The following is an 18,282-nucleotide window of genomic DNA, read 5'->3' as shown; positions in this document are numbered from 1 at the left end:
AGAAAGAAAGAAAGAAAGAAAGAAAGAAAGAAAGAAAGAAAGAAAGAAAGAAAATGAAGTAAAATACAGTGGACAGCAAAAAAAAAAGAAAAAATATTCTCTCTCCCTCTCTCTTTGCTCCTCCCCTGCACTCACACACACACACTGTCTGTCATAAAGGACGGAAGGAAGGAAGGAAGGAAGGAAGGAAGGAAGGAAGGAAGGGAGGGAGAAAGGCACCTGGGTGGCTCAGTTGGTTCAGCTGCTCACTCTGAATTTCAGCTCTGGTATAATCTCACGGTTTGTGAGTTCTAGCCAGGTATTGGGCTCTGTGCTAACAGCATGCTTGGGATCCTCTCTCTCTCTTTCTCTCTGCCCCTCCCCTGCTTGAGCTCTCTCTCTCAAAATAAATAAATACACTTTAAAAAATTGGGGCTCCTGGGTGGTTCAGTCTGTTAAGCGTCCGATTTGGGTTCAGGTCATAATATCGCCCGGTTTGTTAGTTCAAGCACCGCATCAGGCTCCCTAGTGTCAGCACAGAGCCGGCTTGGGATCCTCTGTCCCCTCCTCTCTTTGCCCCTCCCCACTGTATCTCAAAAATTAAAAAAAAAATTAATGATTATTTATTTTGGGGGCACCTGGATGGCTTAGTCGGTCAAGCATCTGACTCTTGATTTTGGCTCAGGTCATGATCTTATGGTCATGAGATAGAGTCGTGCATTGGGCTCCACTCTCTCTCTAAATATTAATTAATTAATTAATTAATTAATAATTAATTAATTAAAACAATATGGGTTTTTTTCCTCTCAGAATGGGAAATAAATTAAATAATTAAATTTAAAAGGTTGATGGAGTTTGCTTAGGTGTAGCTCAGTCAGTTAAGCATCCAACTCTTGGTTTCAGCTCAGGTCTTGATCTCACGGGTTTGTGAGTTCAAGCCCCAAGTCGGGCTCTGCGCTAGCAGCCTGCTTGGGATTCTGTCTCTCTGTTTTTCCCCCAGTTCCTCTCCTGCTCATGTGTGCATGCTCTCTCTCTCTCTCTCAAAATAAATTTTAAATAAATCAATCAATAAATAGAAATAAAGGATTGATGCAGTTGTGAGAAATAGGCAGTCTTGGTGTATACACACACACAGCCATATCGGAGGATAATTTAATGATAATCATTAAAATGAAAAACATGCACATCTATATAAAATTCTTTTGTTTAATGTTTATTTATTTATTTTGAGAGAGCAAAGACTGCGATTGGGAGGGGGCAGAGAGGAAGAGAGAGAATCCCAAGCAGCCTCTCCTCTGTCAGCGCAGAGTCCCATGGGGTGGGGGACTCTATCTTACAAACTGTGAGAACATGACCTGAGCCAAAATCAAGAGCCTACCTCCTAACTGACTGAGTCACCCAGGCACCCCATTTCTATAAAATTCTTGAAAATGATAATTAATCTATAGCAGATCGGTGGTTGCCAAGGAACAGGGTGAGGGAGTTAAGAGGTGTGGGGAGAAGGGGTTACAAAGGGGCATGAGAACACTTTGGGGGGGGGCATGGATACGTTCTATTATCTTCACCGTGGGAATGGTTTCACAAGTACATATATATATCAAAATGTATTAAAGTGTATACTTCATTAAAAAAAAAAAAGATTTGGGGGCGCCTGGGTGGCTCAGTCGGTTAGGCAGCCGACTTCGGCTCAGGTCATGATCGTGCGGTCCGTGAGTTCTAGCCCCACGTCGGGCTCTGTGCTGACAGCTCAGAGCCTGGAGCCTGCTTCATATTCTGTGTCTCCCTCTCTCTGACCCTCCCCTGTTCATGCTCTGTCTCTTCCTGTCTCAAAAATAAATAAACGTTTAAAAAAAAAAAAAAGATTTGATTTTTTCAGTAATGTCTATACCCAGCATGGCGCTCAAACTCACAACGCCAAGATCAAGAGTCACGTGCTCCACCAACTGAACCAGCCAGTCACCCCTCAAGTGTATACTTTAAGTATGTGTAGTGTAGCATATGTCAGTTATACTCAACAAAACTAGAAAACATATCCTATGACCCTCTTAAAAAGATGCGCACATCGGGGCACCTGGGTGGTTCAGTCAGTTAAGTGGCGACTCCATTTCAGCTCAGGTCATGATCTCATGGTTCCTGAGTTTGAGCCCCACATGAGGCTCTGCACCAACATTGCGGAGCCTGCCTGGGATTCTCTCTCTCCCTCTCTTCGTGCCCTCCCCTCCTCTCTCACTCTTTCTCTCTCAAAATAAATAAACTTAAAAATTCTTTTTGAAAATCTTAAAAAAAAAAAAAAGATGTACATGTCCTTTATTTTTTTTAATATTTTTTAACGTTTATTTATTTTTGAGACAGAGAGAGACAGAGTATGAATGGGGAAGGGTCACAGAGAGAGGGAGACACAGAATCTGAAACAGGCTCCAGGCTCTGAGCTGTCAGCACAGAGCCCGAAGTGGAGCTCGAACTCATGGACAGAGAGATCATGACCTGAGTCGAAGTCAGACGCTTAACCAACTGAGCCACCCAGGGGCCCCGCACATATCCTGTAATATAGAAATACAATAGGGGCCCCTGGGTGACTCAGTTGGTTAAGTGTCCAACTTCAGCTCAGGTCATGATCTCATGGTTCATGAGTTCAAGCCCCGTGTCAGGCTCTGTGCTGACAGCTCACAGCCTGGAGCCTGTTTCGGATTCTGTGTCTCAGGTGGAAGCTGCAGACACCGCCATCAGAAGGAACATCCAAAAGAGCTACCAACCACTGAGTAAGCAGAATGAGAGGATAAGATCGAGGTCTCGCAGCGCCTGGGTGGCTCAGTCGGTTAAACGTCCGACTTTGCCTGGGGTCATGGTCTCACGGTTCGTGAGTTCCAGTCCCACATCGGGCTCTCTGCTGTCAGTGCAGAACCCACTTTGGATCCTCTGTCTCCCTCTCTCTCTGCCCCTCCCCTGCTCTCTCTCTCAAAAATAAATAAATAAACATTAAAATGTTAAACAAAATATATATTGAAAAGAAGAACAAAAACCAGCTCTTAGGGGCCATCAACAAGCACTCGCACTGGAAGTCCACTGAAACTCAGAAAGAACTGAAGGGCCTGGCCCAATAGTGGAGCCACTGGAGATGTTTCAGGGCAACAGTTGGGCAAGGGCCTCAACCCAGTTTTAGGCAGTGAGACCCCGGCATCACAGGGATCACATGGGCTCCATGTTGCTAGTAGACACTTTGCAAGATGAGCTGAAGCTTTGTAAGGAAACAGCCAAAAAACAGACGGGGGAGTTCCAGGCCTTAAATATAGAGTTGCAGGGGCACCTGGGTGGCGCAGTCGGTTAAGCGTCCGACTTCAGCCAGATCACGATCTCGCAGTCCGTGAGTTCGAGCCCCGCGTCGGGCTCTGGGCTGATGGCTCAGAGCCTGGAGCCTGTTTCCGATTCTGTGTCTCCCTCTCTCTGCCCCTCCCCCGTTCATGCTCTGTCTCTCTCTGTCCCAAAAATAAATAAACGTTGAAAAAAAATTAAAAAAAAAATAGAGTTGAAGGTGAAAGAATAAGAGAGGGCCTGGTTCCTAGACGAGTGGGCTTTCTGTAACAGTCAAGTAGATGATTTTACAACAGCCCTTGAGGAGATGGAGCAGCTATTAGAAAGGTGAGAAAAAGCAAGTGACCAGATGGCTCCCTCTTAGGGATAAAGTCTCAGAGGAAGCCACTTAGAACATCTGCTTGTTGGCCATGATCTAGGATTCACCATCCCCAGAAAGAAAACAGTTTCTGCAGTAGGATTCAGGACAGCTTATGCTGGAATGAAGGTTCCTCTTTTTTTTTTTTTTTTTAATGTTTATTTACTTTTGAGAGAGAGAGAGAGACAAACCATGCACGGGCAAGGGGCAGAGAGAGGGGGAGACACAGAATCTGAAGTGGGCTCTAGGCTCTGAACTGTCAGCACAGAGCCTGACATGGGCCTCGAACCCACGAACTGTGAGATCATGACCTGAGTTGAAGTTGGATGCTTAACCAATTGAGCCACCCAGGTGCCCCTGAAGGTTCTTCCTTTAAGCAAGTATCCCGAATTCTGATTGGTCAGCTATCCTGAATCTCACATGCATGGCCTACAGGAGAGGGGCCAAGAAGCTTGGGTCAACATCCTAGACAACAAAATGGCAACAAAGTCAGCAACAGCCAGGGGATCCAGAAGGTCACATTCAAGTATTGGGAAGAAAACCTTAATTGTACAGTGGAGCACTGGTGCTCTACAGGAAGACATCACTGGGGAGCCTGAGTGGCTCTGTTGGTTGACTGGCCCCCTCTTGATTTTGACCCAGGTCATGATCCCAGGGTCATGGGATCAAGCTTCTCGTCAAGCTCCATGCTAAGCATAGAGCCTGCTTGAGTAAGATTCTCTCTCTGTCCCTCTACCCTTCTTCCCCACTTGAGCTCTCTCTCTCTCTCTCTCTCTCTCTCAAATTAAAAAAAAATAAAATAAAAGAATAAAATTTACAGGAGACATCACTGAGAGCCATACAGTCCTCTTCTAACTTGGGACACATTCTGTCTCATCCTGGGTGGGCTCTATACCTCATTGTAAATTGATGAACTCGAAGTTACTTGAAGTGACTAAATAAATGGAATGAAGATATAGATAGCAATACCATCTACCTGAAACAATGCGTGTTGGAGCTTTTAATTTAAATCATTTCTATCAATCTATCTTATATTTATATGTATATAATATATATAATGCTAGTTTTTAAAAGTTTTTTTTTAAGTTTTTATTTATTCATTTAAGGAATCTCTACACCCAACATGAGGCTCAAACACACATGCTCTTCCAACTGAGCCAGCCCGGCACCCATAAAATGCTAATTTATTTATTTACTTATTTAATTTTTTTAAGGTTTATTTATTTTTGAGAAAGAGAGATAGAGTCTGAGCGGGGAAGGGGCAGAGAGCGTCGGAGACATAGAATCTAGAGCAGGCTCCAGCCTGTCAGCGCAGAGCCCAATGTGGGGCTCTAACTCACAAGATGAGAGATCATGACCTGAGCTGAAGTCAGACACTCAACTGACTGTGCCACACAGGCACCACTAAAATGCTGTTTTTAAATATTCTGGGGGTGCCTGGGTGGCTCAGTCAGTTGAGCATCTGACTTTGGCTCAGGTCATGATCTCGTAGTTTGCGGGTTCGAGCCCCGCATCGGGCTCTGTGCTGACAGCTCAGAGCGTGGAGGCTGCTTTGGATTCTGTGTCTCCCCTCTCTCTGCCCCTCCCCTGCTGTCTCTCTCTCTCTCTCTCTCTCAAAAATAAAATAAAAACATAAATTAAAAAAATTAAAGTAAATATTCTGTAACTATTCAGATTATAACAGTGAGAAATGAAAAAAGAAATGATGGTTCAATTAAATATTGGTATATCAAAAGCTATCAGAAAAAAAATATATAGGGGCACCTCGCTGGCTCAGTCCAGTGGAGCATGTGACTCTAGAGATCTCTGGGTTGTGAATTTGAGCCCTAGGTTGGGTGTAGGGATTACTTAAAAATAAAATCTTAAAAAATATATACATATACATATACATATATATATATATATATGTATAGAGAAAGAGGGAGAGGGAGAGAGAGGGAGAGACTGACATGGAAAGATGTTAAAAATACACAATTAAGGGGTGCCTGGGTGGCTCAGTCAGTTGAGCGTCTGACTTCGGCTCAGGTCATGATCTCACAGCTCGTGAGTTTGAGCCCCATGTTGGGCTCTGTGCTGACAGCTCAGAGCCTGTGGCCTGCTCCGGATTCTGTGTCTCCCTCTCTCTCTGCCCCTAACTAGCCACTCGCATTCTGTTTCTGTCTCTCTCAAAAATAAACAAACATTAAAAAAAAATTTTTTTAAACACACAATTAAGGGACACCTGGGTAGCGCAGACCGTTAAGCATCTCTTTTTTTTTTTTTTTTAATTTTTTTTTTCAACGTTTATTTATTTTTGGGACAGAGAGAGACAGAGCATGAACGGGGGAGGGGCAGAGAGAGAGGGAGACACAGAATCGGAAACAGGCTCCAGGCTCTGAGCTATCAGCCCAGAGCCCGATGCGGGGCTCGAACTCCCGGACCACGGGATCGTGACCTGGCTGAAGTCGGAAGCTTAACCGACTGCGCCACCCAGGTGCCCCAAGCATCTGACTCTTGATCTCCACTCAGGTAATGGCCTTGAGGTTCATGAGTTTGAGCCCTGCATCAGGGGCTCTTTCTTTCTCTCTCTCTCAAAAATAAATAAATCTTTAAAAAAAAAAAAAAAAGACACAATTAAGTCCTAAGAAGCAAGTTACAAAATTCCCATTTATCTTGTTTTTTTTTTTAATGTTTATTTATTTTTGATGGGGGGAAGGGGCAGAAGGAGGAGGCAACAGAGGATCTGAAGCAGAGAGCCCGATTCTGGGCTAGAACTTAGGAACTGTGAGAGCCAAAGTCAGATGCTTAACCAACTGAGCTACCCAGGTGCCCCCGAATTATGTTTTAAAGAAATATACATGTATATTCAATTATTCCATGTTGTTAACAACTAAGGGAAGGGAGGTTTCCAGTAGGAGATAAATATGGGGAGATGTGGGCCTGGGAAGAAGTAGTGAGAGACAAAAACTCCTGATGGCATTTGAATCCCCTGGTGTCTGTTGCTATGTGCTCACTTGCCCTTTCTGAGGTTTGTTATATGACTCAGTAGATCATCTGTGTTCCCAAATTAGGTAAGAGTTGGGCATCAAGGGGTGTCTGGCTGGCTCAGAGGAACACGCAATTCTTCATTTCAGAGTTATGAGTTCGAGCCCCAAATGGGGTATAGAGATTACTTAAAAATAAATCTTGGGTGCCTGGGTAGCTCATTCAGTTAAGCATCCGACTTCAGCTCGGGTTGTGAGCTCCCATTCTGCGAGTTCAAGCGCCATGTTGGGCTCTGTGCTGACAGCTCAGAGCCTGGAGCCTGTTTTGGATTCTGTGTCTCCCTCTCTCTCTGCCCCTCCCTGGCTTGTGCTCGGTCTCTCTCTCAAAAATAAACATAAAAAATATCTTTAAAAAATTATTTTTATGTTTATTTATTTGAGAGAGAGAGAGAGAGAGAGAGAGAGAGAGAGAGAGCATGGCCAGAGGTGGGGCAGAAAGGGAGGGAGATACAGAATCCAAAGCAGGCTCCGGGCTCTGAACTGTCAACACAGACCTCACCCAGGACTCAAACCCACAAACCTAAAGATCATGACCTGAGCCAAAGTCAGGGGCCCAACCGACTGAGCCACCCAGGAGCCCCACCCCACCAAAAAGTTAAACCTTAACAAAAAATAGTACTACTTACGACCAGCACTGAGTATTGCATTGTATAGAATTGTTTAATCATTATATTGTACGCTTGAAACCAATAGAACACTCTATGTTGATCTCTGCCCACCCCCCTTGCTCCTGCTTTCTCCTATGAGCATGCACACTCTCTCGCTCTCTCAAAATAAATAAATAAACTTGAAAAAAGATAGAGAGGAGGAAAAAAAGTAGAATGGTGGTTGCCAGAGGCTGGAGGGAGGGTGGTATGGGGAGTTATTTATTTTTTTAATTAATTAAATTACTTTTTAAGTAATCTCTGTGTCCAATGTGGGTCTTGAACTCAAGACCCCAAGATCAAGAGTCAGATGCTCTAAGGACTGAGCCAGCCAGGCGCCCCATGGGGAGTTGCTTTATAGGTACAGAGTTTCAGTCTGGGAAGATGAAAAAAGTTTTGGAGATGGACTTCAGTGATGGTTGCACAACAATGTCAATGTACTTGATGCCAATGAACGGCCTAGTTAAAAATGGTTTGGGGGCGCCGGGGTGGCTCAGTTGGTTAGGCATCCAACTTTAGCTCATGGTTCATGGGTTCAGGCCCCCTGTCAGGCTCTGTGCTGACAGCTCAGAGCCTGGAGCCTGCTTCGGATTCTGTGTCTCCCTCTCTCTCTGCCCCTCCCCGGCTCGTGCTCTGTCTCTCTCAAAAATGAATAAACATTAAAACAATTTTTTAAATGGTTAGAATTGCATATTTTATAGCACGTATATTTTGATATAATTGTTAAAAAGATTTGAAGGGAGCCTGGGTAGCTCAGTCGGTTGAGCATCCAACTCTCAATTTCGGCTCAGGTCATGATCCTAGGGTTGTGGAATCAAGCCCCTCATGGGGCTCTGTGCTGAGCATGGAGCCTGCTTAAGATTCTATCTCTCCGCTCTGCCCCCTCCCCTGCTCACACTTGCACTCTCTCTCTCTCTCTCTCTCTCTCTCTCAAATAAGAGATTTGGTCTTCACATTACAACTGACTAATGCACACATACTAGCTAGGATAAGTTGAACTGCTGCAACAATTAGACCTCAAGTAAATAGCTGAAACAAAATAGAAGCTTATTTCTCTCTCCCTCAACAGATTAGAGAAGATGTTCGCAGTGGGAGGATGGAGAGAAGTAGCTTCTTCTCGAAGTAATTATTTAGGGACCCAGATTAATGGAGACTCTGCTAGGTATAACTCGTTCCTGCTGAGATGATTCCAGTCTTCCTCATTACTACTCCAGCCCAGAAGAGGAGAAAAAGAGTGTGGAGGAGACTCGCGGAGGAGTTATGGACCAGGTCCTGTTGGTCCTGAAGCTGGCACACATCACTTCCTCTCACACTCCATTGGAGGTAACTGAGTCCTGTATTACTTTTTACCTCAAGGCACACTGAGCACATGACAGCTCAGATATTCCGAGAGTTGGATATAAAGAATTTTGGTGGACGGTTAGTCTCTAAAAAGAAAAACAAGAATCACGAGGGGAATATGCATCTAACTGAAATAGTAATTATCTCCAGAGGTAAGATTACAGGAAACTCTCACTTTTCATATATAATTTTGAAGTGCTTGCATTTTTTATAACGAACATATGTTACTATTATGATCAGAAACTATAAAGCAAAACCAGGGTAGAGGGAATGACAATAAAATGTTTGCATAAAAGCTGAAACCCAAAAACAAAAAACATACAAAAAACACACTAAACTCCTTGTTTATTTAACAAAAATTTTCTTTAATGTTTTATTTATTTTTGAGAAAGAGACAGACGGAGGGTGAGCGGGGGAAGGGCAGAGAGAGAGGAAGACACAGAATCCGAAGCGAGCTCCAGGTTCCGAGCTGTCAGCACAGAGCTGGACACAGGGCTTAAACTCACACACCGAGAAATCATGACCCGAGCCAAAGTGGGATGCTTAACCAACTGAGCCCCCTACGTGCCCCTTGTGTGATTGAACCTTTAATGAAAAAGTCATAAAAGACTAGTTGCTATATTACCAATTTTATTAAGCATACATTTCCATGTAACAATATATGTATTGTTTTTACATACATACATCTTTAGTTTTTATTATATTTTTAAAAAGTAAGCAGAAGGGCATAATGAGTCCCCATAGAACATCACTTGGATTAAACAATGATTTATATTTTGCCATATTTGTCTAATCTGCTTTTCTTCTTGGCACAGTACTTTGATGCAAATCCCACATATGTCATGTATGTCTACATACGTTACTAAGCATGTAATAAATAAATTTATAGGCATTTTCTTACACAGCAACAATGCCATGACCACATTAATAAAATTAGCAATAATTCTTTGGTATTATCTCCATCCATAATCAAAGGTCTCCAATTATTTCAAAAACAAGACTTTTTTTTTAAGTTTTATTTTTATTTAAGTAATCTATACACCTGGGGCTCCTGGGTTCAGTGGGTTGAGCGTCCAACTTTGGCTCAGGTTATGATCTCGTGGTCTGTGAGTTCGAGCCCCACATTGGCGGGGGATGCAGAGCGTGCTTTGGATCCTCTGTTCTCCTCTCTCTGCCCCTCCCCTGCTTGCTCTCTTTCTCTCAAAAATAAACAAAACATTTTTTTGTAAAAAGAAAAAAAAGAGGGGCGCCTGGGTGGCGCAGTTGGTTAAGCGGCCGACTTCAGCCAGGTCACGATCTCGCGGTCCGTGAGTTCGAGCCCCGCGTCGGGCTCTGGGCTGATGGCTCGGAGCCTGGAGCCTGTTTCCGATTCTGTGTCTCCCTCTCTCTCTGCCCCTCCCCCATCCATGCTCTGTCTCTCTATATCCCAAAAAATAAATAAACGTTGAAAAAAAAAATTTAAAAAAAAAAAAAAAAAGAAAAAAAAGAAAAAGATTTTAAAAAATTAAGTAATCTATACACCCAATGTGGGGCTCAAACTCACCAGCAAGAGTCACATGCTGTTCTGAGCCAGCTAGGAGCCCCCCAAAACATGTCTTTTAATAGCTGATTCATTTCAGTTAGGATCCAGACTGTCCATACTTACTTTTGGTTAACACGTCTCTAGGATTCCTGATCTGAGGCAGTGGACCTCCCAGTCTCCACCCCCCCCCCCCCCAACCCCCATGCTTTTGCCTTGCAGAAACAGAATCGACTGTCGCTGTAGAATATCTATACCCTGGATTTGTCTGTTGTTCCATGTGATGACATTAACTCATCCTTCTATCACTTACCTTTGCTGTAAATGAAAGTTAGCTGCTTATAACACTATATGTTAACTAAACTGGAATTAAAAATTTTTTTAAAAAGATTTTGGTTTCACTGCACGAACAATATAAGACCAAAGTGTGTGTATGTATGATTAAACTACAAAATATAAAATAGTATGTAAATGTACACAAAAAATGAATCAGTTAGAAAAACTTCTTACATAGACTTGTGTATAAAAATAAAAGATATTCAATCTCTTAAGTAGTTAGTGAAATTAGAATAAAAATAAAGAGCTGTCATTAAAAAAAAAAGAGGGGTACCTGGGTGACTCAGTCAGCTAAAGCATCTGATTCTTGATTTCAGTTGGAGCCCCACATGGGGCTCTGTGCTGACAGCACGGAGCCTGCTTGGGATTTTTCTCTCTCTCCCTCTCTGTCTGTTCCTCCCGTGCACATGCTCACTCTCTCTCTCAAAATAAATGAATAAACTTTTAAAATATATTAGAAAAAGAAAAAGAAAGTTAGCTCTTCAGTCCTGCTTAAATTCAGGTTCGAATGAGTTGAGGTTGAGGCTGTGGACTTCTGGAGGCATCTGATGTCAGGTTGTCCTGCTTTCAGCAATGCAGGGATCAGTCAGTGATCAGTTCCCGGTTCCCGTGGCAAGAGCCTGATCCCTCCAGGTAAAGTTTCCGATCAGCATTTCATCTAATGCTTTTTGTCCACTGACGACCATTGACTGGATCAATTATCTGACGAGGGATTTCAAAATGCTGAGTTTCTATCATTCCTTCCACATTTGTTTATTTAAGTTTATTTATTTTGAGAGAGAGAGAGAGCGCGCGCGTGTGAGAGTTACAGTGCGTGCAAATGCAGGAGGGGCAGAGAGAGAGAGGGAGAGAGAATCCTGAGCAGGCTGGACTGCTCTGGGCTGCGGGCTAGGGGCTTGCTTGGTATCCTCTCTCTCTCTCTCTCTCTCTCTGTCTCACTCTCTGTCACTCTCTCTCAAAATAAATAAAAACTTAAAAAAACAATTTAAAATCTTAAAAAAAAATAGAACAGATTGTTGGGTGAATATGTGATAAAACAAAGTGTTAATTGTTGAATTTAGATGGTGGTTATATGGGTTTTTCCTGCTCAATTTATTCCTTTTTCAGTTTTTAATTTATCATGAGACGGTTCATCACAAAATGTTGGAAAATATATGTATCTAAGAATCTATATTTCTGAAGAGTGAGCTTGGGAGTAAGGATGGAGCTTTTTAGGCTATGTACTTCATATAAAGCAAAAATTGTAAATGATCCTTTGAAATAGTAATTCCACTTTAGGAGCCTATCCTAATAATTTTTTTTAAGTTAATTTGAGAGAGAGAGAGCGAGAGCAAGAGAGCAAGCAGGGGAGGGGGAGAGAGATAGGGAGACAATCTCAAGCAGACTCCGCACTGTGTGCAGAACCTGATGCGGGGCTCAAACCCATGATATGCAAGATTACAATCTCAGCTGAAATCAAGTCAGACACTAAACCAGTGTTGAGTGGCCACCCAGGCACCCTGCTAATATAGTAATTCTAAATATGGAAAATATAGAAATATAGAAAAAAATTTCATGCTGGAATTGTAAAAAAACATTTGGAAATATCCTGAATGTCCAGTAATAGAATGATCACATGGTATAGTAATTAGGTTCATTTTAAATGGTAAAGACAGTGTAATAACACAGCAAACGCTTATGGCACATTTCATGAAAAAGATTGTGATACAAAATTTTATCAACATGATTGCAATGATTTTTTTAAAGGTGTTCCTAATTATTTTTAAGGTTTATTCATTTTTTTGAGAGAGAGACAGAGTGCGAACGGGGAAGGGGCAGAGAGAGAAGGAGACAGAATCTGAAGCAGGCTCCAGGCTCAGAGCTGTCAGCACAGAGCCCGACACGGGACTGGAATCCACAACCATGAGATCATGACCTGAGGAGAAGTTGGACTCTTAACCAACTGAGCTATGCAGGAGCCCAATGATTTTTTTTTTTAATGGTATACACACACCCCATAGTGTTATCATATGACCAACAATTCCACTCTTAGGTAGATATCCAAGAGAAATGAAAATGTCTTTTTATGTCCACACAAAAACTGTATATGAAAGTTCACAGCAGCATTATTCAAAATGGCCAAAAAGTGGAAACAGTCAAATATCTTTCAACTGATAAATGAGGAAACAAAATGTGGTATATCCATACAATGGAATATTACCCAGCAATAAATACAGCACTGAACCTGCTACAGCATGGATGAATCGTGAAAACAGTATGCTGAGAGAAGCCAGACACAAAGGACACATATTGTAGGAGTCCATTTATTTGAGATGTCCAGAACAGGCAAATCTATAAGAGTAAATTAGTAGTTACCTAGGGCTGGGGGGAGGGGAATATGGGATTTTTTGGGTATTAAGGAATATGTTCTAAAATTGGTTGTGGTGAGGATTGCACAACTCTCTGAATATATTAAAAACCAGGGAACTCTACACTTTAAATGGGTGAATTGTATATGAATTATATCTCAGTAAAGTTGTTACAAAAAAGGTTTTTCTAGTGGTACCCATAGGAAATTGGAAGAAAACATGTATTTGAGGTGGTGGAATTATAGGTAATTAGAATAAATTCGACTTCTTTGTATTTTCCAGTTGTTATGAGTATGTATTATTTTTTATTTTTTATTTCTTAAGTAAACTCTATCCCTAAGGTGGAGCTCCAATTCAGACTCCGAGATCAAGAGTCTCACGCTCCACCGGCTGAGCCAGCCAGGCACCCTGAATATGTATGTATTACTTTTACAAGGAGAAAAGAAACGTTTTTAAAAGCACCAGATGCACATCCCATTTAAAGGTAAATAGCCAGCATTAGACCCATTCCTCTTACCTCTCTGTAGGTTGCAGTTTTTACATACAAGCTTATCACAGTATTTTCTTAATATATCTTCATAATTTGTTGCAGATATTATATTTATATATTTTTTTCTTTATATACATACACGCATACACAGTGCGGTTTGGGCAGAAGGGAGCAACGAGTTGTGGCCGATAGGGAGGGTGGCGAATGGGGGGAGGGCCATATCAACCCAGGTGTCCTGCCAGCCCTCTCCTCCAAAGTAGCTCCCCTGCCTAACAGCCCAAAGCCCCCTTTTCCACTCTCCCCTTCCACCATACCCGCAGGCCCCCACCACAGGGTCTCTTCCGGGTCTGGTCTCACCCTTACCTGGGGTCGCAGCCCCTTCCCTCTGGCCCGGGATTCGGAAAAGTGGCCAGAACCCGCCCTTCCTCCTCCCGGGGCGGTCGCACACGCAGGGGGGCAGAGCTCCCCTCGCCTAGGGTCCCAACTCCCTCCCTCGGGAAGGCGGCGGGGGGCAGGGCGGCACCGGCCACGGGCATGGGTCCCTGCTCCACCAGCGGTAGAGTGGCAGGCCGCGGGTCCAGGACGCGCCCTCCCACGGCCGGGGTCCCACTAGCCCGCCAGGAAATCCTGGTCCCTCCCCCAGGCCGGCGGCCCCTCCTCCGGAGCCATGGAGCCGGGCCCGGGGGCCCCGGGCTCTCCCGCGGGGCATCCGGAGGCCAGGCCCGAAGTCTCCGAGTCCGAGGCGGCCGCGCAGACCGCGTCGCCTTCGCGGGAGGCGGCGGACGACCTTCCGCCCTCGTCCTCGTCGCCCTCGGGGCTCTCCTCGCGGCCGCCGACCGCGAGCCTGGGCGCGGGCAGGCCGCCGCTTTGCCAGGCCGGGTGGGGCGGGATGGCGGCCGGCACATTTCTGGAGGCCGGCCTGGCCCGGGTGCTCTTCTACCCGACGCTGCTGTACACCCTGTTCCGCGGTAAGGTGCCTGGCCGAGCGCGCCGCGACTGGTACCACCGCATCGACCCCACGGTGCTGCTGGGCGCGCTGCCGCTGCGGAGCATGACGCGCCGGGTGAGCCGGGAAGGGAGGCCTGGCCGAGCCGGGCCTGGGAGCCGGCGAGCGCCGCCCGCGCCTCGGCGGCCCTTTCTGAGCCCTGTCTTTGCCTCGGCAGCTGGTACAGGACGAGAACGTGCGCGGGGTGATCACCATGAACGAGGAGTATGAGACGCGGTTCCTGTGTAACTCCTCAAAGGTGAGGGGCCAGGAGCGGGCGCTCGGGCAGCGGCGTCCGCCAGCCTACACCGCCACCCTGGGTCTAGGAGAGCGGGTGGAGGTTGGGGGAGAGGGAGCTGCGGGTGCTCGTACCCGTGAGACACGTGCCCCAGGCTTTTTCGCCGCTTCAGGAGGGGGGGTCTGGTCCTCTAAGCTTTAATGACTGAGGCTGGAGGTAGAAACTAATTATGAAAAAGAAACTGATATGAAAGGCATTTAAAAGTGGAATTGAGGGGCGCCTGGGTGTTCAGTCGGGTAAGCGCCTCCCCCCCCCCCCGCCTTGGGCTCAGGTCTTGATCCCCTGTTAGTGAGTTGGAGCATTGAGAAGTGAGATGATTTATTTTCAGAAATAATCAAATAAAATCTGTGCGGTCTAGTTAACAATAGGCTTACAACCTATTGGAAATATCCCCGCCCTCTTAAATAAATCTCCTTACAGCTTGCTGCCCACTGATAGACCCCTGAAACATGCGGAACATGACCTTCCTCGAACTCATGGCTGCCTTAATGTTTTTATTACCTAGGTTTACTAAAAGTCAAGTAAGCTTATGTTATCTCAGCTGCAATTTGTTGGTAAAAAGACACTTAAAATGATGGTTAATCTTAACTGGAGACTAAAGTTTCTAAAAGTTAAAATTCTGCTAAATGCAGTTAATGCTGATGGAAATAAGGAAAGCAACTTTGTATGTAAAAGTAGATATGTTTAAAAAAAAAAAAAAAAAAAAAGGAGTGGCGCCTGGGTGGCTCAGTCTGTTAAGCGTCTGGCTTTGGCTCAGGGCTCAGGGCGTGGTCTGTGGTTTGTGAGTTCGAGCCCCGGGGCGGGCTCTGTGCTGACAGCTCAGAGCCTGGAGCCTTGCTTCGGATTCTGTGTCTCTCCCTCTCTGTGCCCCTCCCCTGCTCGCGATTTGTGTCTCTCTGTCTCTCAATAATAAATAAATGTTAAAAAAAAAAAAAGGAAATCCATTTTTATTGGAGGTAAAAAGAAAAAAAAATAATTTTGTCCTGAATCAGATTAGTAGTTTGGAGAGGAATGGCTTCGGACAAAATCTAAATGCAAAGGAAAGTTGTAGAAGGTTTGTGAAGGGAAATCTTTGGAAAGGAATATTATGTGGTCAGGACAGACTAAAGTTAAAATGAATGGATTTTAAAAGTACACTGGTAGAAAATTTAAATTGCCTCTCCTCTGATCTAAAAGTTGGGGAGGGGCACCTGGGTGGCTCAGTCATTTAAGCATCCGACTTCAAATTGGGCTCAGGTCATGATCTCACAGCTAGTAAGTGTGAGCCCTAAATCGGGCTCTGTGCTGACAGCCTGAAGCCTGCTTCAGATTCTGTGTCTCCCTTTCTCTCTCTGCCTCTCCCCACTCATGCTCTGTCTCTCTCTCAAAAATAAAAATAAACATAATAAAAGCTGGGGAAATGGTGGCAATACCCTCGCTGCGGGCTTCCAAATGCTCCACATTTATGTTATTTCTGCAAGGCATATGAGGTATGGAGGATTATAACATACAAAGGGCTTTTACTGGGATACATGGGAGCCATTTTGCTACACTTAGCCCAGTGTGTGCTGACTTGTACTTAAAAACATGCACTTCTAGGGGCGCCTGGGTGGCTCAGTCGGTTAAGTGTCTGACTTCTGTTCAGGTCATGATCTCACCACCATTTGAGTTCGAGCCCTGGAGCCTGCTTTGGATTCTGTATCTCCCTCTCTCTCTGTCCCTCCCCCGCTCATGCTCTGTCTCTCTCTCTCTCAAAGACAAACATTAAAAACAACAAAAGAAAAACACAGGCACTTCTGTTCCCTGCTTCCCACCTTATCCAGGCCCTCCCTGTAACAGGCGGGCCTCCCCTACGAGAAGCTAGAGTGCCAGAAGGAGAAACACAGGGAGACACCACCATGAGAAGATCACAAGTACCTTTTTCATTGTAAGGTTTAACACAGGTAAAAGAATAGGTAAATTTTCTGATGATCTGGATAAAATATAGAGGCCTTTCAGACTATTAGGAATGTTTTTTTGAGTTGGCCTGGAAAGAAATAATGCTTTTGTTGAATCAGACTCTTAATGAGATAGAGAAGCGTTCTGTTTTGGCAGCAGCTGAGAGATATGGGGATGATTGACTCCTTAATTATCATGGGACTGGAGGTCCTATAGGGAGCTCCCAGTTCCCTACTGGGGTTCAGGCAGTTCCTCCCCAAGATCCTAATTGGGACTATGATAATCCCATTGCAGAATGGTATCGTTGCCACTTCCAAGAAATCAAAGGAGGTCGAAGGTTAAAATCTTTAAATCATGCTAAATTAGCCACTATTTTACAGACACAGGATGAAAGCCTGGTGGCCTTCCTGAAAAGGTTAAAGTTAAATATACAGCTATCTCCCCTGTTACCCCTCCCCCCACCCAAAGCTCAGATGATTCTAAAGGACAAATTTGTCACTCATTCGGCTTCCCAAGGTCCTGGCACCAGTGCCATTTATGTGGCTATTTAGGGCACTGGAAACAAGAATGTCCTCAGAGGGGCAATGGAAGTTGAAACCCCCATAAGCCATGCCCCTGGTGTGGAGTCAGTCACTGGAAAATCTGAATGCCCTCCGGGACCTGAAGGGCTCAAATAACCAGTGCCCCTGAAAAGAACTGATCTCGCCCGAGGTTCTTCATGGTTGGCTCCCCTGAACCAACTTTATTGGAAACCCAGAGCCTCAGGTAACTCTGGAAATAGAAGGAAAGCCAGTTGATTTCCTTCTTGACACTGGAGCCACCTTTTCTGTCCTTTCCATTCCTGGCCAACCATCCAAATGCAGAGTAACGATTAGAGGTGTCTCCAGAAAACTTAAGACTAACTTTTTCTCTCAGCCTCTGGGGTGTATACAGGGAGACTTTTTTTTTTTTTTTTTTCACATTCTTTGTTTTTAATAATGCCAGAAAGCCCCACTCCCTTGCTAGAAAAAGACATTATGACTGAATTAGGGACTATAGTGCTACTCCCTCCAGGACGGATAAACAGTATAGTAATCTGGATATCAAAGATCAGTCTTTCCTTGGGGTAAAATTAAATACGCCTTATGGAGTTGTTCCTATGGAAACTTGATGGGCAAAGGAAGATTTTGAGGACTGAGAACCAAAAACCAGTTCAAAAGCTTAATTATTCTAAGCAACAATATCACAAGATCCAAATAAATATGGAAGAGGATGGAAAAGCTATAGTTGGAAAAAAAAAAAAAATTGACCAGACGGTTCAGGGACTTTTTGGATGGCTACAGTACATCTTTACATCCCATGGTGTGACCTCCTTCCTAGGAGGCATTGCGTTTGGAATATTAATGCTTGTTGATCTAATATTCTTTTTGTATGTCATTTGTAGAAGCCGTTGCACATATGCCAGAAAAATAAAATTTTGCTAACCTAAGACGTTCCAAATACACTCTCATTATTTTGGACCTCTGGATTGACCTCTGAACCTGCCCTGACTGCCATACCCTTTCAGCAGGAAGCAGTTAAGATCAGTCATCATCCCAATTCCTAATGGGAGTTAGGAGTCACGTGTTCAAAGTGGGGAATATGATAGGAAAAGATGGTATTCAGTAGGCAGAGAGGGAAAGGTTAGGACCTGAGGTCCCTGGGTGGAAACACACACACACACACACACACACACACACACACACACACACACACA

At 44.4% G+C, this 18,282-nt stretch overlaps 1 protein-coding gene across 1 annotated transcript in view; it reads left to right on the top strand.

The window, feature by feature from the left end:
- The first annotated feature begins 13,869 nt into the window (after positions 1-13,869).
- Positions 13,870-18,282, top strand: part of PTPMT1 (protein tyrosine phosphatase mitochondrial 1) — a 9,625-nt gene continuing 5,212 nt past the window's right edge. Inside the window, exons 1-2 of the mRNA XM_040495163.1 lie at positions 13,870-14,410; positions 14,511-14,591. Coding sequence (XP_040351097.1) covers positions 14,015-14,410; positions 14,511-14,591 — 477 coding nt within the window. The 5' untranslated portion in view covers positions 13,870-14,014. The remainder of the gene's footprint in view (positions 14,411-14,510; positions 14,592-18,282) is intronic.

The sequence above is a fragment of the Herpailurus yagouaroundi genome, unplaced genomic scaffold (assembly GCF_014898765.1).
Source record: "Herpailurus yagouaroundi ecotype Mexico unplaced genomic scaffold, PumYag 187, whole genome shotgun sequence".
Taxonomy (NCBI): domain Eukaryota; kingdom Metazoa; phylum Chordata; class Mammalia; order Carnivora; family Felidae; genus Herpailurus; species Herpailurus yagouaroundi.
Note: the sequence above shows the minus strand (reverse complement) of the source record. Positions and strands in the feature narration are given on the sequence as shown.